General features: G+C 42.2%; 1 protein-coding gene across 9 annotated transcripts in view; it reads right to left on the bottom strand.

Annotated features, from left to right (window-relative positions):
* The window catches only part of Stk39 (serine/threonine kinase 39), a 261,664-nt gene that overhangs the window by 77,437 nt on the left and 162,025 nt on the right, over nucleotides 1-22,202 (bottom strand). For 6 of the 9 annotated variants that reach the window (XR_001783147.1, XM_017319128.1, XM_030251878.1 and 3 more), the window contains 2 exons: nucleotides 21,111-21,173; nucleotides 19,160-19,227 (listed from right to left, as the gene is read on the bottom strand). Coding sequence is in view for 7 of the 9 variants with exons in the window: in XM_017319128.1 (XP_017174617.1) it covers nucleotides 19,160-19,227; nucleotides 21,111-21,173 (131 nt within the window). In the remaining 2 variants the exon portion in view is untranslated. The remainder of the gene's footprint in view (nucleotides 1-19,159; nucleotides 19,228-21,110; nucleotides 21,174-22,202) is intronic. The other 3 variants (XR_003953672.1, XM_030251876.1, XM_017319129.1) reach the window with 1 other exon arrangement.

Genomic DNA, 22,202 nt, shown 5'->3' on the forward strand with positions numbered 1-22,202 from the left:
CATCAATGAAGATAAGCCCTTGGCTTCCGAGGAAGTTCAGTCTAAGAAAATGCTATGTAAGAACATTTTTTTTTCACTCCTGAAAAGAAATACTATAGGCCAAGATCTGTGCTGCTATCCAAGATTCTTCATGGAAGGGACCATGAGATGATCACTTCTTGAATTTGGTTTCAAGAAAACTTTTGCGTCTACACAATGTTTTGATTTTACAAGTTTCTCATACTGGGAGAGGAGAACCAGGAAATTCTAGTTTCTTGGCTGCTTATGAGCCCGGGCTTGTTGCTTCGACGTGACTGTAACTGCCCGTTTCCTGACCCAGTTTGCTTTTCCTTCTCGAGAGATGCTTCATGTTCCCCTGAGCTTCATCCTACACCACCTACTCTATAATCTGCATGAGCAGTTGCTTCACATCTTCCTTAGAGAAAGGCGCGGTAGACACGAGTCATTCATTCCCCACATATGCATCAGTGCTAACTCAACTTCAACTCCTGGATCTTTCTAGGCTATGTTGTGGCAGTCTCCTTCCAAGTCCTTATCCACACACCGCTTTCAACAAATATGGCAAAACTTCTTAGTTAAAAGCGTGTCTCACAGCCAGTTTAAAATGCTGCAGTTTGAACAGTTTTCTTCCAATGTTTACACCTTCATTTGTAGCAACTGGCATATTTCTAAAATGCACATGGCATGAAAGAGCCATGATTTTATACAGAACTTTTGTCTCTAAGTCTACCAGCATCTTTTAGAGAAGGCTTCGAAACTGATGCGGGTGGGATGCTTCCAACCCTGACAATTCAATGATGAAAATCAAAGACAGCAGCCAGGCTCCAGACGGAAAGGCAACAGGTTCAAAAGGACATATATCACTATTAAAGGTATCACCAGAAATCAGAGACAAGAAAGCGAGCACTAAGTGAAAGGCCAACAGACATTGCTGCTGGGCAACTCCAGACAACGGAGACTTGTGGGGATGCCGTGTTTACATGCATGATTTTATTGGGGAGCTGATGTTAACCTCCCTTCAGGTCTCCTGGTCTGAATCAGTGTCTACCTCCTCTCCTGGTATATGTTCCATGGATATCTGATCATGTCAACGACTGGGCAGCACAAATTCATAAACAAGGCAGGACTGATTTTAACATTCACAGCAATTTCCATTTTTTTCCTTGGCCACAGGATCAGCACCCGTCACATGACATAGGGTGTTTTGGGGGTGGTATGGTGGTAGGGATGAGCATTTATTTATCTAAGGGAGAGTTAGCTCTTCAGAGACTACCTTCAAAAGCAACCTATACTCAGAGAAATACTCCTTTGTTGTATCCTCAACACAGACGAGAAATGCTGTAGCCCACCCAGTTTCTGTTTCTAGCCAGGTCATGCACAGCTCAAGAGGGGAAGGGGTGGGGGTTGCGGTTAGGATGGAGCCTGGGGATTCCTATATTAAACAAAAGCTGTACCTAAAGGGTGCTCTGAACGACGTGTGAATGCTAGAGGGTGTCTAGCGCTTTAGTCTAAGGTTTCAAGTTCAGTCATCCTTCTGTGGTTAAGAGCTATTATTTTTGTCTGGCTGTCCTCACTGAGTCCGTCCCCACTCACCTTCCGATGACCAGAAACCTCGCTATGACGACATAAGAAAGTTCAAACCCCACTGCTGCTCAGAAACCTGCTGTGCGTTTTCCTTGAACATTTAACTTGTTTTCTTTACTTCTTAGAAAATACTTCCAGCCCAGCATTTGACATATGCTTAAGTACTAAAACAAAATGTTTGTGGAACAAATGGAATTAATTAATCTGAGTTCTATTTATTAGTCATTGTTAGAAAAGAGAGAGAGAGAGAGCCAAACTACTCACCAATAACTAATGAAAGCAAGTCTAATCCAGAAAGTGATGACTTCTAATTTTTTTTTTTTTTTTTTTTTTTTTTCCATTTTTTATTAGGTATTTAGCTCATTTACATTTCCAATGCTATACCAAAAGTCCCCCGACTTCTAATTTTTTAATTGAAAATAAATAAAGCAATCCACAATAACAGATGCAATTAACTGTGCATATATGGAAAGAAAAACACCAACCCCCTCCCTCCATGCAGCTAAACCTCTTTTCCTGTTTGATTAAACTCTGTCGAAGCTGCTTTAAATCCTCAGACAGACTTGCAGTGCATTCTCTCTGCAGATTCTCCTTGCAGAACTGACCAGGCAGGGATGGGAACAATACTGTAGGGTTAAGCTGGCAGCCTAACATAGGCATCTCCCACCGCAGGCAGAGATCCAGGCCTCCACTCACACCACCATGGTCCCTTTCCAGGCCCTGCCCTGACTGCTGACCTCATCTGCTGTTCGTCCAGTTTGTTCTCTCCCTAAACACTCTTATCTCCTTGCTGTTTCAGACCCCGAGCTTCCAGCAGCATTAGTGTGGATGTGTTAAGGTAAGAAGATTTTAATTTCCATTTTTTATTTGTTGTCAGGGGACTGCAGATTATGCAGTAAAGCAGTCCCTGAGTGAGGATGACTTCATATAAAAGACTCTCCACATTCACGATTTTTTTTCAAAATAATAATAGATGTGGGCACCACTTGGAGGATTTAGGTCTCGGAGAGCAACCATTCAAGACAGAGACAGGGCAGAGCAGTACTTTATAAAGATAATGACCATTCCCTTCCGGGGAGATGCTCTTTGAAAGTCCTTGGTCATCAGTGTTCTATGTTAAAATGTTTTTTATATGGCGCCTCTCTTCTGAGTTATACAAGACTGCATAAATAAAAACTGCTGACTTTTGAAGGAGGGGGAAGGGGGAGGTCTTTGCAGTACTGTTGAGTACATCAAGGGTATTGTCAGTTTAACAGCAGAGATAACGTCCCTTTAAGGCATCCTTAGACTTAATGGACCTTTGTGTAGTTTCAACACTAATAATACAGTAGTAGAGAAGAGGACAGAAAAATTAATTACCACACAGTATGCAACTGGAAGTCCAAGGCCACTATGATAAGTCTGGAGTCCTTAAGCATGGTGATATACTGAATACCACAATGCCATTCCAGCTTAAGGGGAGCAACTGAGTGCCTGCTTGGCTTGTCCTTAAAGTCATTTTGATAAGCTACTAGGCTGTGACCAGCTGCTTATAACAATTACTGACACCAAAGAGGGCAACTACTGATGCTTCTCCAAGACAGAGGAAATCAAAGACCAGTGGTTCCAATAACGAGGAGAAAACCAAGGTTTTCCAGCCCATTACACCCAGCTGGTAAAACCAGTGAGAATTTATCAGGAAGGTGAGTCGGGGTGGACTGGTCAATCCCACGTGCAAAGAAGTGCACGATGGTCTGTTATCAGAAGACAAGGAGAGTGGAAAGAGACAAGGGAGTTACATGCCACAAGGCATTGGGCAACAACCCACTCCCATCTTAAAGCCCCACCAGGTGAGAATCCAAAGGAGACTACTGTCAAAACAAAGCAGCTGTTTTACAGTCTCCTTTCAAGTTATTATGATGACAGAAAAGATCATTTATTCCTTCCGGTCAATATGCAAAACAAGTTCACCAAAGAATCACCCTGACTACAGAGGAAAGAAAAAAAAAAGAAAGAAAAAAGAGAAAGGCCGCCCGCACCAAGGCATCCTGTTTTAACTATCTGTTGATCTCTCCTCATCTGAGAGGCTAAGAGCCAAAACACCTCACTCTCAAGCTTCTCCATCAGGAGCTGAAAGCTGCACACCTGTCATCGCTTGATGAGTTCAACTCAAGACACAGGGGCAGTAAAAAAAAAAAAAAAAAAAAAATGCTGTATAAAATTATCTGCAGTCTGTGCGCATACACATCTCTGAAGCCTAAGTGAATTTTGCGATCAGACCCGGGGTCCGTTCCTGAGATATCTCATGATGTATCTAGACACTTACATATAGATATATGTGTGAATATGTCAAAATATTTTTTAAAAATCTGAAATCCAAACTGCTTCTGCTCGGAAGCATTTCAGATAAGGAGCATCCAATGCATACTCACCTGTATAATAAACTGTGACCGACAAAAAAGAAATTCTAAATAAAAAAGAGTTTTTATCACTTTGAAATTAGTCTAGCAAATATAATGTAGTCAGTCCCCAAACTGTGCTGTCTGCACACTGAGAATTTCTCCTCCCTTTTGATCTGCAGGGCACAGCTGGAAGTCTTACAGCAGGGCACCTGACATCCACTCCCTAAAGCAGGCTCCCCAGGGGGCCTCCATATCCACCCACTCCATCTTCACGTGGCTCCTCAGGGATGTGTACATAAAAGCAGCCGGCTTTTGAGGGACAAGGAAACGGTCCTACTTTCAAACCCTTCATACCACAGCAGAGAGACCTTAGCTGACTCCCCCTGGCCACACTGACACACGGTGCACTAGGACACTATGCTCAGTTGTACTACCTGCATATCCACCACACATTCCTTTGACTAGTTATTTGGTGGTTCTTGTGTTTATGTGTCTACATTATTAAACAGAAGTATAAAACGTTTGTTAAAGGCCAAGTTTTATGTCTCATAACATTGCCCATGGCAACTACAGTTGCCCCCAGATAGTGACTCTATAGCTATAGAGCTGCTTGCAAGGAGGGAACAACGGGCATTTTAGGATCCCTTATTCCCTGAGCAAGTAGCCAGCAACACAGGCAAGGTGCACAGAGGGTGGCTTTAGAGCTTGCCTGTACATGCACACTTGTAACATGGTATGACAGAGGATCAGTATGGCAGACGACTGTGATCTAGACCTCTGACCCTTACTGTCCTCTTCTGGACTGTCTCTGACCTCCTCAGCAGAAGGGAAGAAGCTCCCTAGCCTAGAACTCCTCAGAGCGCCCCACCCAAGTCTCCACGGAAGAGCCAACCCGGGTGTAACTGTCTCAGAGGACAGTGCTCAGAACGCTAAAGGCGGAGGGAAGATCCGACAGGACCCTTCCCAAGCAGGACGAACAAAAGTTAAAAGTTTCATTTTTACCCCTCCAAGTACAGACTGAAAACAAATAAATGTGGGATTATTAAGTATGTTTTAGTCCCAATGTTTACAGCTCCCCGTTCTCTTTCTGATCTTTACTGGGGGGGGGGGAGACGAGAGAAATAGACCACTCTCACAAACAAACAAACAGTTTCTCTTGGCTTACTTGGCTAAATCCTACAAGGGAAGAACAGCCCTTCCCTGCTACGGAGCCGTTAGGCTAATGCAGTCAGAGGCCAGTCTGGCTTGGATCTCAACTGTGATTTACAGTGTGATAGTTTAAAGTGGTACAGCCCATGCTGTGGTAATAAACATTCATTTCAAGCCTTTTAGGGGACTAATATTTCATCTGAACACTCTCCGAGAAAGACGTTTTCTTTCAGGGGAGGGAGCGAAGCCCTGTAATGGAATCATAAAGAGAGAGAGGCAAGGAGGCTGAGAACCCCAGCTGCCTTCTCGCCAGGCTGACCTTCTGTCTGTCCCTCTGTGAGGAGCTCGAAGACGAAAGCCAGCACCCAGCAAAACCGAGTCTGGCTCCTGAGTCTCCAGAAAACACACAATCACACACAATCACACACACACACACACACACACACACACACACACACACACACAGGTCCTCTGTCCTGCACACTTGGAGCTGCCTCCAAGGTCCCGATGCAGGATGTTCTGACGCACCAAGGGCCACCAAGGAGGAACCGTGTGAGAGACTCTTCTGTCAAAGAAAAAAGTCTACTTTTTCACTCAGGGCAGGTGCCTTCATGAACTTTTTTAGAAAAGAGACATTTTTTGCAAAGAAAATCAAGGCATAGGGTTTTGAAAAGGGCTCCCACGAGTGTTTTGTGAGCAGATGAGCCAGGCAGTATATCTGCTATACAAAGTTTTTGATACTTATATCGAAATTCCGATTGTCCTTTTGAAATTCAGTTTATCTTCCTACTTGGCTCACTGGGGACTCACTGATTGCCAAGAGCCAAGAGTTGTTTAATCTTCTTAAACAACAACAACAACAACAACAACAAAAGGTTTGATGGAGTTCTGAAACTATGACCATGGATTTCTACAGTGCTAGCTGCTGAACTCTTGAGAGATAAGGTCTGCTTACTCTATGTATCTGATTAAAAAAAATTACTGATAAAAAATCTATCAAAAGACAGATTTTTATTTTGTCACGGTTCCTTAACATCATCACATTTCCTGCCTCCTCCTCAGTTTGCATGTCATCATCAATTTTGAGGACCCTGGATCAAGAAACGTGGACTCCTAGGTCACCTCTAGACCCTGGCACTGTCCAGGGAGTGGGTATGTGAGCTCTGCTGAAAAACACTCTGTCAACGGCCATGCCATCCAGTACCTGGCTCTTGCTTTGTCCTTTCTACTTGCTTCCCTATGGATGCTTGGCCTTCTGCCGTTACATATCTGCTTTCCTATGGACCCTCAGCCTTCTGCCATTACATATCTGCTTTGTTTTCCAGCTTTCCTACCACCTGACCACCAGCCACAGGCATCTAGACATGACACCAAGCGCAGACTCTGCTGCCATCCTTGCCCCATCTCTGGAATCCCATGGGTGATTTCTTGAGTAAAGTTACCAAGGGATTAGATCCATGGCTTCCTTTACCCCACAACCCCCTCAGTAGAATCCTACTGACTTAAGTCGACTCCATCAACTTTGATGGTCATCTCAGTGTCCTGATGCAACAAGCTGCTGTCAAGATAGGGCTCTTCATCTTTTACAAACGCAACAACTGGCGATATCCTGCTGACAATACTCACCCAGTATCATTTTAACTATTAGGCCTTAGCCCAGACATTCTTTGAAGTGTCCAGTGATGCTCAACAGAAAACAATGTGAAATAAGTTCATTAGAAGACAGGCTCTGTATGTAGGACAGAGGCTGAAAATGAACCCTCCTCCGCACTAAGCATTTCCTCCCCAGCTTCCTCCCAGTAGCAACTGGAATGCATTCCTAATGTCTCAGTGTTACCAATGAAGAATAGAAAGTTGACTTTCTAAGCTTATCAAATGGCCTGACAACTGTTTTACCTGGTCTCTTCCAAAAATTTTAATTATTTCCCATTTACAACAGAATAAGATTCAAACACAATAGCACAGGGTTTTTCACAGACTTTGCCAATGTACCTGTGCGTGTTTGGAGGGGGATGGTGGCTTTCACTCCCATTTTCAGCTATGCTAAGTAAATTTTAAAGGAGTATCCTCCAGGATCACATAACACAAACTGAAATTTCCACTCAGAGAAGTAATTGGAGTGTGACTCCAGTCAAATCTATTAACTCTTTAAGTTTATAGTTTTGAGGTTTTGGCTCACTTGCTTCTCCAGTTGTAATTGAGAATAACTTTAATATTTATTCTGCACCATTAGAAGTACAGAAAAGAAGGCAGGCATTCGGAACACTGTCTTACATGCAATTAGGTAGCAGACAATTCCATCCCTAACAGTGATCGTTTCATCCCCGACTGAAAACTTGGGATCCCTTGACTGTCCATAGAACCCTGTGTCTATGTTCATGGTCTTCCTTGAGAAACAATCTGCCATTTGGAGTAAAGAAGTTCTTTGTAATGATGAAAGATTTAATACACTCTACAGATATACCACCAAATAACTGGGTGCTAGATTCAAAAGGGGAAAAATGCATGGGCTTGAACCTCTGCCTTGGAGCTGCTGTTGGGAAACAGACTTCCACAAATTACCATGTATCTTCTTACCCTTTAAGGACATGAGATAGGTGATGGCACGTTCCCTACCATTGTTTCTAGTACATGTGGTGATGGCAATTCCCCTTCAATTGCTTCTGGTACATTATAAAGACATACAATATTAAGAATCATACACATGTTCACTTTCTTTGTAGCGTGTGACATGCTATAAAAACTGGGTAGCCTCAACTGTTTTATAATAATAACACAAAAGTCAGGAAATTTCGCTGCCTATCTTTAAGTGAGTTGTCAGGCTCAATGTGAAGTGTGTGTGTGTGTGTGTGTGTGTGTGTGTGTACCTCAAATAGGAAAAAAAGTTATATACCTTTAACTTAAGAGAAACATATTATTTCTCTACCACTAGAGTTACAGACACCTAAAAATATTCAGAGCTAAAGCTCAAAAGCCCATGTGTGTCATCCAATGCAGAAGATGGTTTGGAGAATTTTAGATTGAAGTTACTCTGGAGAGCTTATTTGAACCACAAGGGTCCTTGACAATATAGACTTCATCATTGTGGTCAGAAGAGGATGTAACAAGCACAGAGAAGCATCCAGCTGCTGGCATAGGACTGGACAACACAAGAAACATCTAGAAATTGGGCACAATGGGAAAGAAAGTATCCCCGCAGACCTCCCCACACACAGTGAGCTTCTGGCCCACACATCTGGGAGAGAACCAGGCTGTGTTGTCTTAGGTTACAAGGCTTGCAATAACCTGTAATGGCAGCAATGGCAGATGAGAACCAAGACCGCCCAAAGAAGTTCACTGGTCAGCTGAGACTTCCCACACACAACCAGTTAACTGTATAAATTTCACCAAGAAGGACAAAGTATTCTAGTGAATAGAGGATTGCAAAATGAAGTGGAAATTATACTCCAAGAAGTCTGCTTCCGCTGGGAAAGAAAAGTGAATACACAGAAGACCCCCAAATGAGATATGCTTGTTACAATTCCAAGACCCAATATCTGAAGAAGAAATCTTACCCACCATTATCTCGGGGGATATGGTAGCTGAGAACAGAAATAACTTTGCAAACAGTCTCTAGAATAATCAGCTCCAATCAAGGGGACAGATCCTAAGAGTCAACCGCCCCTGGTAAAACTGGGGGGAATTTTTAGACTGTTAAAGAGCAGAAGGTTACCTTAGCAGCAGCTAGAAGGGTAGAATATAAAACAGGAGAAGGGAGAGAGACTCTGCAAGAGCAGCAGAAAAGAAAAAAAATATGTATGAAGGCATTTGTTGAAATTTCAGGATGTTGTCAGTCAAAGTATCAGGTGATTAACACTGACTTAAATGTCACCCAAACTTCTGAAGGTGTCTCCTATTTTTAAGATGTGGTTTTGCATGCAAGGACATCAAAAGGCTTTGTAAGAGTGGAGCAAGAGCTCATGGAAGACGTGTGAATCTCAGGATGTGACCTACCCCAGTTCAGCATGAGAGACCACCTGCTAATCATGTGGTCGGACTGACAGTGGAATCATGATAAAGCAGGGCATCCCCTGCTCCATGCATCACTGTGATATTAGGGCTCTGTTCCTGGCACCAACTGCTCATGCAACATGGCACAGTGCATCCCCTGAAAAGACCGAGGAAACTATAAATGTGCATGAAGGATTCTACTTTTTAGCTACTTAAAGGTCAAATAAGTACAGTGCGTTAGAAGAGCATAGCTTCAGTTTTTTTTCAATGAGAAAAGAGGGGATGAAGAGTATGGTTCTGCTAGGTGTCTTAGTGAAGAATTCTATTGCTGTGAAGAGATACCATGATTATGGCAATTCTTATAATTTATTGGGGCTAGCTTACAGATTCAGAAGTTTAAACTGTTAGCATCATGGTGGGAAGCATGGCAGAACACAGGCAGACATGGCACTGGAGAAGGAGCTGAGAGTTCTACATCTGGATCAGTAGGAAGCAGGAAGAGAGAGAGAGGCCCTGGGGCTTGGCTTCAGCTTCTGAAACCACAAACCCCACCCCCATCCCCCAGTGACACACTGCCTCCAATAAGGCCCCACTTATTCCAACAAGGCCACATGTCCTAATACTTTCAAATAGTGACATTCCTTGTGAGCCTGTGGGGACAATTTCATCTAAAGAAATGATAGTGCCACACTGGGGAGCACACTGTCACAGAGAAGTCTGGAGAAGGAAGCATATTTTGCTGCTTCTTTAAAGAGTAAGCATTTGCGACTAGAGGTAGAAGAGGCACTAGATACCGGTGGAAACACTAGGGGAGAAATCCAAACGGAGTATCCACATTAGATGAAGGATGCTCAAGCATGCACACACTCAGTGTGGCTTCTCTGCTATCTCCCCCACAAAAAAGGTCATCAGACTCTACAGTACCGACTCCAGACTTATTTTAGATGCAAGTATTTAAAAGAACAAAGGATAGAAATTATACACATGTACCAACCTGGCTGGAGATTTTTATGGCTCATATCTAGTAACTGTGTTTTGGGCTGTAATATAAAATACCAAAGTCCAGCTTGTCCGTGTACAGGACAGACAGCATCACATGGTTCCTGCCCCAGGATCACAGCCTCCAAGGGTGTTGATGGCTGCTATGCGCATAAGGCTTGTTTGTGTAATAATGTACATGATTCCAAGTTCCTCCTTTGAGGACTGTCCTTCTGCTAAGTTTAATGACTCCATGATAATCAATGACAGCATGAGTCCTGGAGTTGAGGATGTGGCTAATGCCTCAGCAAAATGGTAAATGCTGAGACCTTCAGGGCAGTCTATAAGGCTGTGGGAAAAAGTTCTGAAAACTGAAGTTCAAAAGTATATAACTTCTCAACTATGTAAAATATAAAAATGCAATATGATTTCTCTAATGAACAGGAGCAGCTGTGTTATGAGCCAGCTTGTCAGAAAGATACTAAGGAAAAAGATGAAGAGATTTAGGGAGTGGCGATCACAGGGCAAGATTCCACCCAGCTAAGTTTTTTCATTTGCGCTTACAGAGGCAGGTGGATCCCTGAGTTCAAGGTCAGCCTGGGACAAAAGGAATTTAGGTCTGGGCTCCAACTTGGTAGGAATGGTAATTTCAGGGTGGGGTCCCACTCAGTTAGCTTACCCTCTGTGCTTAACAAAGGCAGACATATCTCTGAATTCTTTTGCAATGTTTTTTTAAAAAATGTGTGTGCTGTCGTCTTCTAAGAATCAAGGTGTTAAGGTCTTGGGATGCTGATTCATGGAATAATCAAAAGAGAACCTGGGGTAATAACTGAATTAATATGTAAATAAAAGACTGGGCTTCTGACCTACAATAGATGAGCTATCCAGAGAGTTTTTAGAATAGCCAGAGAAAGCTGTCTCAATACACAAAGGGAGAGCAGTCTGGCAACCCATGATTTAACTTCAAGTCGTCTGTTTGCCAGTCTCAAACATCCCTCCCTCAGAATCCCTCTCCAAGCCAAGAGGCTTGCCTTGGCAATTAAAAACAAAGAACTGTCCATATAAGCAATCCTGTGAGTCACGATATAAAAATTCAGTAAATGTGTCTGTTCTTAAGAATCAATTTTTTCTGTGTGTGAAATGGGGAGCTATATAAAATACTAAGAACTCAGTCAATTTCCCATCTCTTTCAACTATCAAACCCTGCATGGCAGCTCCTAATACCCCAGGGTGCTCCAAGAAAACCAGGGCAGGACTGGTTGGTTATAACATGTTATTTAGAAATTACCCCCCGACCCCCGCCACCGCCCAAAGCAAAACTTCAAGATGAGCCCCAATCTCTGTGTTCATCTTCTGGTGAGCAAATCATGAGTAGGGCATCATCCATTTCTGCAGTTTGTCAGTACAGGCTCTTTAGTTAGATCCTGCTGCAGGACTCAGCCACACAATGATGTCTGCTGCTGCAGGGATGTTGGCATTCACAGATAACCCATGAGCCACAACCAGCTCTTCGAGGGCCCCATGTGCTCTGACTCTGACTCGGTTATATAAGTAAAACTTCAGTGCAAATGTGATTGTTTTTTCCTCAAGCATCAATCACTGTTGCACAGTATAAGCAATATGTAATATATAATGTATGTACAGTGCTTGAATGTGTAAATGTTTGTGTGTGTGTGTGTGTGTGTACACGTGGAGGCCAGCTGTCAACCTTCCATATTGTTCCTCGGGAGTTTGGGTTTGTTTTTGAGACAGGGTTTCTCACTGTTCCCTAGGGTTTGCCAACTAGACGAGGATGACTGGCCAGTGAACTCCAGGGATCTTACCATCTTCATTTTCCTAGAGCTGAGATCACACATACAATACCACATCGAGGAATATATGTGTGTGCTAGGGATAAAACCCAGGTCCTCTTGATTACACAGCATGGGTTCTCCAAAACCTGAGAATTCTTCAAGTGACAAATAACAGCTGCCACCACTGTGTCAGAGATTGAGCCCAAGGGCTTGGGTGGCAGGCAAGTGCACTACAGCTCCGTAACATATATGTTTAAGTACTGTAGGTCTTGACTCATTCAATTAAAACATAAATAAACTAAGACTAGCCAGCATATGCTGTTTAACAAAAATAAAATAAAATGATAGTGAAGTGGTAGTTTTAAAAAGTAAACCCCGTATAAACACGTATTTAGGAGAATATTTCACGTTTATTATGAGGTGATAATAGTATGAGTGATCTTCTTTTTCCTCTTTTCATGGAACTGCAGAGTAAGGCCGAGTCCTCCTGCACGCTAGGCAAGTGTCCTACAACTGAGCTACACCACAACCACTTGCTTCTTCTGTTGCCTTTTGCTTTAACTGTCTTAAGCTGACTGTACATGGCTTGAAAATAAACAAATAGTAATAGCTTTTAAAAACTCTATACATTCTTTTTTAATTTATTCGGTATTTTCTTCATTTACATTTCCAATGCTATCCCAAAAGTACCCCAGACCCTCCCCCCCAACTCCCCTACACACCCACTCCTACTTCTTTGCCCTGGTGTTCCCCTGTACTGGGGCATATAAAGTTTGCACGACCAATGGGCCTCTCTTCCCAATGATGGCCGACTAGGCCATCTTCTGATACATATGCAGCTAGAGACACGAGCTCCGGGGGTACTGGTTAGTTCATATTGTTGTTCCACCTATAGGGTTGCAGACCCCTTTAGCTCCTTGGGTACTTTCTCTAGCTCCTCCATTGGGGGCCCTGTGATCCATCCAATAGCTGACTGTGAGCATCCACTTCTGTGTTTGCTAGGCCCTGGCATAGCCTCACAAGAGACAGCTATATCAGGGTCCTTTCAGCAAAATCTTTATACATTCTTTATTGCCAATAATATTTAGATTCAGTGTCTTCTGGCTTAAATAAATATTTTTTAAGTTGGAGTCTTATAATTAGTCAATTTCAATCTTCTATTTTGCTCCCTTTACCTTACCAAATCTTTCTTAACATAAACCACCCTTCATTTATTATGTTTCCTCGCAGGTGCAATTTGTGTACACAGAATACAACACCCTATACTACCCTGCCTTCTATATATCTGCATGTCTCTCTGTATCACATCACCAGGACACTAGATTAGCATAAGACCCAGATGCTTGCCAGCCTAAGCAAAGTAGCATTGGGACTACAGGAAGTCCACCTAAGAGATCTTTCTTTTTCATCCATTGGTAAAAGTGTAGACCGAGAGGAAAAATGAAATCAGGCAAGTGATGAGACACGCTTTTGAAATTATCTAACACCACAAACACTGGCTGACAATTCAATCATCACCTTTAACATCCCCAAGACAAATATTTTCAGGCATTTCTGTCACAACATTAATGATGAGTTTATCAGGAAACATTGTTAAAAGCATATTCACACAGAGTGTTAATGAGAAGAGTGAAGGCTTAGCAGTCCTGAATATATTCATTTCTAAATGCATTCAAGACAGAATTGAATAAAGCAAGAGTGGGTCAAGTGGAGAAGGACAAAGACTCATGTGTCTAGGACAGTGAGGAACATGACTGTTTCTGCTTGAAGGCTTTGCAGTGCAAGACACTTGACTCCATGACTTTGAACCTTGCATTCTTAGCTGTGAGATGTCAGTACCAGTAGTAATGTTTCAATAATATATGATGGTTAACAAGACAAAGCACATAGCATGTTTATCATAGTGTCTGGCACATACTGGGCACTTCACCATTCAGAAGGACACCACCAATGATAAACAAACACACAACAATTCCTCCAATTCCCAAAGAAAAGAAAATATCTGGACAAGAACATCCAGGGTTAAGTAACATGGCAAATATATTTCAGACTAGAGGACTGCACTTCTAATAATTTGTCACCTGCAAAATAATACATTATCACTTCATTGAGAGGCAAAAGTAGTCTTGTCGGAATAATATAAGACTGCAAGTCACTTTCGGAGGCCAGCAGCCTGGCACAGCCCCCAGATGCCTCCTACCTATTTCTCAGCTCAAAATGGAGCTACTGAAAGTGTAAACACTGGTTACTATGGGAACAAGCAAACCAAAGATAACAGCCAGACAAAAAGCCCCCACCTACACCTAACTGCTCACAGCTCTTTTTAATCTGTCTACTGTTGCACTTATCATTTTCTAAGTTGTTTTGCAGAATCAGACCTCTCTGCCTATGAGGAGGCTGCTCAGAGCGAAGGAACCTTTGTCTCTTCCCCAAAATCTTACATAAAGAAAGCAGCAAATAAGTAGTTTGTTGAAGAGGGGAGGGGAGGGTGCAAAAAAGAGCTTTGCATAACTGAGCTCAAGGCCCATGGTATTTAACCCCTGGGTGGGCAATTAATCAAGGCTCTTGGCCACTTGACTGGAGAATTATGCAATTAACCCTATTTCACCAGCTGGAAAACTAACTAATTCCTCCTGAACAATGATGAGAATAGAATTCTGGTGTACTCATGCTAACACTGCGGCCAGCACTTCCTAACAGATTAGCATGCTTTCTAGAATTGTAATTTTCTAAGTGTATTCCCTACAGTGTGCCTTTTAGTTGGAAGATTAAAACAGTAATTCAATAAAGGTAGTGATTTGTTGTACTTTAGAGTTTCTGTTAAGGTAGAATTCTACTCCAGAGACAGCCTTCCCCTACTAACAGGGGCTAGTGTATTCACCTGGGGCCTTGGCAGGTCCATATGGATCTGAGGGTACCGCTACCTTAGAACAAGCTAAACTCATTATGAGCCAACAACAAATGGGACACACTGAGTCAGAGGATCTACATACATCAATTGCCGTGGTCGACTTCTGCAAACTTTAAAATGCAATCTATACAGCTGAGCAGGGCTGTCAAAGCATGAACACAAAGGAACTGACATATTAACACAACTGATAAACTCATCGTTTTTCCAAATACATGACTTGATTCTAAAATCTGACTGTTTTATGTACATGAGTGTTTGCCAGCACGTGTACGGTACCCACAGAGTCCAGAAGAGGGTACCAGATCCCCTAGGACTGGAATTATAAAGGGTTCTGAGCAACCATGCTAGTGATGGAAATTGAATCCAGGTCCTCTAGAAGACCACCTGGTGCTCTTAACCGATGAACCATCTTTGCAGTCCCTGTGACTTCTTTTGAAAAAGATTTATATAATTTTATTTGTGCAGGGCCATGTAGATATGTCTGTGGAGATAAAGACATGCCATCAATTCCTCCGGGGCTAGAGTTTCAGGTGATTGTGAGCTGACCAACGTGTATGCTGGGAACCAAACTGGGGTTCTATGCCAGACCAGCAAAAAGTTCTCAATTACAGAGCCACTTCTTTAGCCCCATATTTTTATTGGATTTAAAGTACATTAATGGTTAAAATATTTGTATAATTTTTTGACTTGATCCAAAAATGTTATAAGTATGTCTTGACATTATGTGAAACAGAAGGTGACGCCATGGTTGGGGTCATCCTCTTGAAGTGCATTCAAGGACATACTGATCTTAAGCCTTACTCTATGATATATATTTTATATTACATATAACCTAAATAGATACAGTATGGAGAAGAAAATACTGGTGAAGTGCATAAAGGGAAAAATCCACATCTTACCCATGTCCAGCACTGGACACAGAGACCAAAGGTTTAAACATGATTTCTCAATCTTATATGTAATGTATCAGTTTTAAAAGATAGTTAATCCTTTTCAATGAAAAAGTTAGACTTTTGCCTCCTTGGTCATGACTACTTGTTGTTATGACTACCTTGCTATGACCACCTTGCAACCACGTCTTTGTTTCAGGAGGTTGCTATGACTAACTTGTTATGTTCTGCTCCTAGAACCCAGCCTATTTTGCTTGCCAACCCCCCCATTTGGAAACTCCCTACCCCCGAGCTACATAAACCTTGTCTTCCTCATTTCCAAGGCTGACCTCATGAACCTAGCCTTTAGGGGAGACAGTGTTCATGAATAAAACAGCTTGCTTTAATTAATTATTTGCTTTAATTAAATGTTTGCTTTAATTAATTTGGCCATAATGATTTGGGTTGGTGTTCTTTCTCCTTGCATCTTTGAGATTAACAGCATCTACATACCTACTTGACATATGTACATTGACATCTAATGGGCACCACAGGCCTAAGGTGCCCAAAACAAACCTCTTGATTCAACCCCAACCTGAAACTCCAACTTTCTTGTCTACTTCAGGAAATAATGATTAGAGCTCCATTAATATTTTCTGTCGAACCCTAGAGTAATCTTTAAGTATTTTCTCCAAAACTGGTCACACTGCCTCTATCTGTCACTACCCTGGTCTGAATAAAAGTCTCCCAGGTCAATGGCATAGACTAGCTCTTCAATAAGATAACAGAAGAACACTTCTTCAAATTAAGCAAATACATATAGGTCTTAGTTAGGATGTCTATTGTTGTGAAGGGAGATCATGACCATGGCAACTCTTACAAAGGAAAGCATTTCACTGTCTGTATTACTTTCCAGGGGTTTAGCCCAATATCATGATGGAAAGCATGCCAACAGACAGGCAGACAGAGCACTGGAGAGGCAGCAAAGAATTCTACATCTGTATCGGCAGGTGACAGAATAGAGAGTGACAATAAGCCTAGCTTGAATTTCGGAAACCTCAAAACCTACCCCTCGGTTGACACACTTCCAACCAGACCACATCTGCTCCAGCAAGGCCACACTTCCTGATAGTGCCACTTCCCATGAGCCTATGGGGGCCATTCATTCACAGCACCCCAATACCCATATAGATGGAAGCACACACAACACAAAATAGGCAGGGCTAGAAAATAAACTCTGAACAGCACATTGCTGTAAAAACGTTGCATATATTTCCATAACATGGCTGCAGTGATTGTTTTTAAAGTTTAACTCAGTTCACATCATTCTTCTGCTCACAGACTTTCTCACTCTCTAACAGTGAAGGCAAAATCTTTCCCAGAAGCTACACAGGCTCCCACACTAAGTCTGACCTCATATCCTGCCCACCTCTGCCCACACGGGTTCCCTTGCACTTATATAACTCACTGCTCATCAGTGCTCCCTCCACAGACTCCTTGCCTGTGCTACCCACTCAGCCTCAAGCTTGTTTCTTAACTTCCACTAGGATGTCTATATTCCAATACGACCTTATTTAGAGAGATGTTCTAGGGATTTCAGAGCTCTGGAATGATCCTAAAAGTTCTATTTCCTCATGTACGCAGTCTATTTCATAACCCTCTCCCCCTGGTATGAAGATGACTAATAAATAGGGTGAGGTATTCCTAAAAGCCTGAGTCTACAGGTCTAAAGAATTCAGTTTGGCCAACAGCCCAGGTAAGCTTAGCAGAAGAGCAGAACCTCAGTAGGCAGAGAACCTTAGTTTCAGTCTTCTAAGATATTGGAGAATGCAGCAAAGCCAACCCTGCACTTCTAACAGGATGAAACAGTACGGGGGTGTTGTTTCATGTCACCACTTGGGGTACATTTTACACATCGTTAAGTCTAATAAACCTGTCTTTGAGTTACCATTACTGTGATGAAATACCATGATGAAATACCATGACGAAAGCAAGTTGTAGAGAAAAATCACTGTTCCTCATCAAAGGAAGTCAGGACAGCAACTCAAACAGGGCAGGAACCTAAAAGCAGGAGCTGATGTAGAGGCCATAGAGATTGCTGTTTACTGGCTTGCTCCCCATGTCTTGGTCACCCTGCTTTCTTATAGAACCCAGGGCCACCAGCCCAGGGATCACCACCTGTAATGGGCTGGGCACAGCCCTCCCTAGTCACTAATTAAGAAAATACCCTATAGGATTGTCTACAACCAGATGTTATGGAGGTATTTTCTTAATTGAAGTTCTCACCTCTCAAATGATATTAGCTAATGTCAAGTTGACATAAAACTATCCAGTACAATACCTTCAATATAATATGTACCAACATTCCCTTCCTTTCTTTTCATTTGATGTAGGTTTTTCTTTCAGAGAATTAGATATACAATGAACCAAACTTGAATATTTAAATCTCTACTCTGGTTCGAAAGGCAAAAATATGAAATGACCTACTTCATTCTTTGGCAATGGCTAAAGTCACTAATTGTACATATTCCTCAAAGCTATTGCATTGTAATATTTTCAGTCTTTGGTTTCTACATCCACTCTAACTTAAATGTCACCAAGTACTCCTATGGCGTCCTATGGCGTGCCCTAGAAGGTATGTGTAAACACGCCGTAGAGTCTGCACACCTGTAAGAAGGAAGGGTACTCACAGCAATGGACTCTCTTCCTATGGATTCTGCTAACTCCATGAGCTGGAAACCAACCTTGGCCTTGCTGTGGATCCACTTTGCCCAGTCACAGCTGTGAATATGCTCATTAACCACAAAAGCTTTGTGTGTAATCCCGTCAAGAGAACCCATGACTCCCTTTTATACCTTCAGAAATGTGATAGCATCCTGACTGACCTGGCAAAGTAGGCCGGCTGCAATTAAGTTTACCCAATTTTCCTTCCTCTTGAGGTACTATATCCTTAACAAAGAACATCTGCAAGGACAGACCTTTAAGTTGAAAAAGGTCTTAAAATAGAAACAGCTTTCATTCAGGAGGCTGGGGAGTGTCAGGCGCCATATTTGTATCCATTTCCTAGAAGATTGAAAGTGCTTTCAAAATATATCTGTCATTTCTCCACAGTGGCTGATCAAACCTGCCACTGAAAAATGTTCCGAACAGGCAACTTGTAGTACAAGCATGGTTTATTTCTGTCAGAAACTGACTGCCGGAGTGTGAAAGAGACTCATTAAAAATCTCTTACTGTGATCTTACATTGTTAAAAAAAGCAAGGAGAGAAAAAAAATGTAATGAAGTGTATATAGAGCCTACAGATGCTTTCAAATGGTGTTTCTCTTATTAATCGTTTTGCAAGCAATGAAAGGAGTATAATTAGTTCCAGGAATGTGGCATACATTGTTGTTTGGGAAAATCAAGTAAGTTAACAATTTCATCTTATCCTAATATTATGAAAAGTTAAAGGAGGAGGTCAGAATATTGTAGAGAAAAAAAAGGATGCAAAATAATTTTATTTACCTTAATCTTAAAACAAGGTTGACTGCACAAGGACCTTCTCTGTAGTCTTCATTAGCGTTTGGTTGGGCCTTTGAAATGAAAACAACAAACAATATTGTAAGCTTTATTGGGAAAAGGATAAATACAATCTCAATATCTCTTGATTCCTACAGCCCTTTCTGGAAACTTCAAGATTAGTGCTTATCCCAGAAGGTCTTTTTTGGTTTCCCAAGACCTTTTTTAGAGGATCAGAAAGATGCTTAATTAACATCATACTGTGGGTGTGAATGCTTCCTATAGACAGCCTCAGTCATGGGGTGGATTCTGTGCTCGATACTGCTGCATCTTGTCCAGATTAAGGCCACCCATCTAAAGTGGCACTTTGTTGGTCCAGAGAGCAGAGCCAACATGCACTGGACCTTGGAGATGCAGAAAGGTAAGGAACCTTGCCAGGGATGGTTGTGATACTTGTACTTCCAGCATTCAGGCTACGGAAGCAGAATTGCAAATTTAAGTACAGCTTAAGCCGCATACCAAGAACTTGTCTCAAAAAGGCAAGAGCTAGGGATGTGGCTCAGTGGCAGACTACTTGCCCATCATGCATACAGCGCTAGGTTCTATCCCCAGACTCTATGTGATGGGGAGGTGGTGGGATGGGATGAGTTAGGTACATTGAACACAAGCATCAGGGGTGAAGACAGATTAATCAACGTTCTTTCTCCCTACACAGCTCACCTATCATCCTGATACAGATCATCCATCACGGATGCCTCTATGACACAGACTATTCCTGTGAATACCAGGCTTGATCAGACCTCCTTGGTGAAGTAGGAAAATAAAAGATTTCAGGTAAAGCTTGGCTCTGCTGGTAACCTGCTGTACAGCCATGGACAGGCGATTCTCAGAGCCTGTTGCTCAATTTACAAGATAGGTATCCCACCTCTCTCAAAAGGTTGCTGGGAAAGTAAGAGAAGTAAAAGTGAGCCACGAGATTAACATAAAATGTTAATCGATGCAGCCCCCTTTCCCTGTTTGCCTCCTTTGCTTTTGGACCCATACTTCCTCCTAATTTGTCTTCCATGGGGAAGCTAACCCTATGGTTAACTCAGAGTCTTTGACTGAGTTGGATGATAAGAGTGTAAAGACTGAAAGTGGATCCCACTTCTGCTGTGTAGCTAGCAACAAGGCCTTGCACAAACCAGTTAACCTCTGCGTGTCTTTCTGTAGCTTAAAAGACAAGGAGTAGCTACCAGACCTCAGAGAGGTTTCCTGTAGTCATGGAGCCGCTCTGTCTAAACACCTCCTCAATTCACAGCAGCCCCACAAAATACAGAAGCAGTAAAGCAGAAAGACATACAAGCAGCGGATGATTATATAGCAAAACACTTGGGCCAGTCCTGGGGCTCTGTATCCACACCCTTCCCGCGATGCCTTCACCACCCAACACAACCACAGCACAGGCTCCTGTCATACACGTTCTAAGTATGCATCATACATGCGCTGCACGGGCACTGGACTGCTATTTTACGAAGACAAGTTGTAGAGATCAATTGGCACATAAAACTCAATGATAAAAGAATCGTCAGGAGAGGCTATAGAAATCCAATCGGAAACAAGGGAGGAAATTATCTATTAACCAGTGTTTGATGGCTAAAGCATAGCAGACTTAATCATTTTCTTCTCTTTACTTAATGCCCACAGTACGAGTGACTCCAGAGGCACCTGGGTAATCTATCCCTTCTCCAAAGTCTGTTATTTAGTGCTGAGCATCTTCTAAAGGATGGCCGAGAGTAGTGATGCTCTTTCTCCATACCTGCTTAAAGAGATGGTTTCTATTGTTGCTTTTTTAAGCCCCTGATTTTGGGAACACTACCCTGAAGTTGACTATCGGTCTAAAACCCGATGAAGTTGTCTTCTCTATGGAGCTGTCTACAAAGCATTTCAAATAAAAATAACTGGCAGAGGAACCAACCTGAGAGTCGTGCACAGAGAGAGACTGTATTTGCTCAGGGATGCCACCAGCATTCACCGAGATCTGTTAAGAAAAGCAGTGTTATGACAAGCAAGGAAGTCAAAGGGAGAGGTTAGTGACTGGGACATTGCATCCTAATCATCAGAGATGACACTTCTAGAAGACCTTAGGCAACAACATCTAGATAAAGTACGGCCCACCTGCTGCTGGTCATCCTTAAACCATAGAGCCCGCTTGTCCTGCCATTCAAAATCTCATGGCGAAAGGGAGGATCTATGCAATAAATACTCTCTGCATGCTTTAAAAGAATAACTCAGTCTCATACTATCATTCCCTCTATTGTTAAGGGGGCCTTAATGAAAAGATATGAAGAGTGAGCAAAACCTGCTTTTTATACCATTACTTCGAGTAAGTTTTCACTGTTGCTTGGGCAAGTAAACATGGTGGAAAAAAACAACAGAACCGCAAGAGTGAAACTTTTCACTCAAGATTTTTGGTCTGGTCCTAAGGTATTTCCGCCTCAAGCTCTGCTTTTGTGATCACTACCCTGAGGCATAAACTTGAGAGAGTCAACAACAACAACAAATCCCACCACACTCAAAGAGAAACAGCAATGAAAATGAAGGATAGAGATCTTATTTCTAATTCATTACCAATACTAAAAATCAGCAGAAATCTTCGCAGCAAGCACTTTCTCGAGTCTAAGAGTCTAAAATTCTTGCTCTCTGAGTTCACTCAAAAAGAACTTCATTCTAACTGAAGCGATGGTGAGAAGTGTTATTAATTGTTATTCGCTATTTACTTAGGTAATATTCATGCCTCTGGATTACTCGGAAATGCATGGAAAAGTTAAGGTGGGCAAATGGATAAACAGGACACATATATGGAAAAGCAACATTAGTGACTGGAAACACAGTCATTGGTATGTCACTGCAACAGAATTTAATTCTGCTTTATTTTTGAAAATTTGCATAACATGTTCGTGAAAAATGACTCTTAGAAACGCAACAAACCTCTGACCACTTAGTAGCAGAGGACAAAGCCCTCAACCTAACACCCCTTCTAAGAATCATGCAGGCTGATCCCCAATCT

Source organism: Mus musculus, chromosome 2 (genome assembly GCF_000001635.26).
Source record: "Mus musculus strain C57BL/6J chromosome 2, GRCm38.p6 C57BL/6J".
In the NCBI taxonomy this organism is placed as follows: domain Eukaryota; kingdom Metazoa; phylum Chordata; class Mammalia; order Rodentia; family Muridae; genus Mus; species Mus musculus.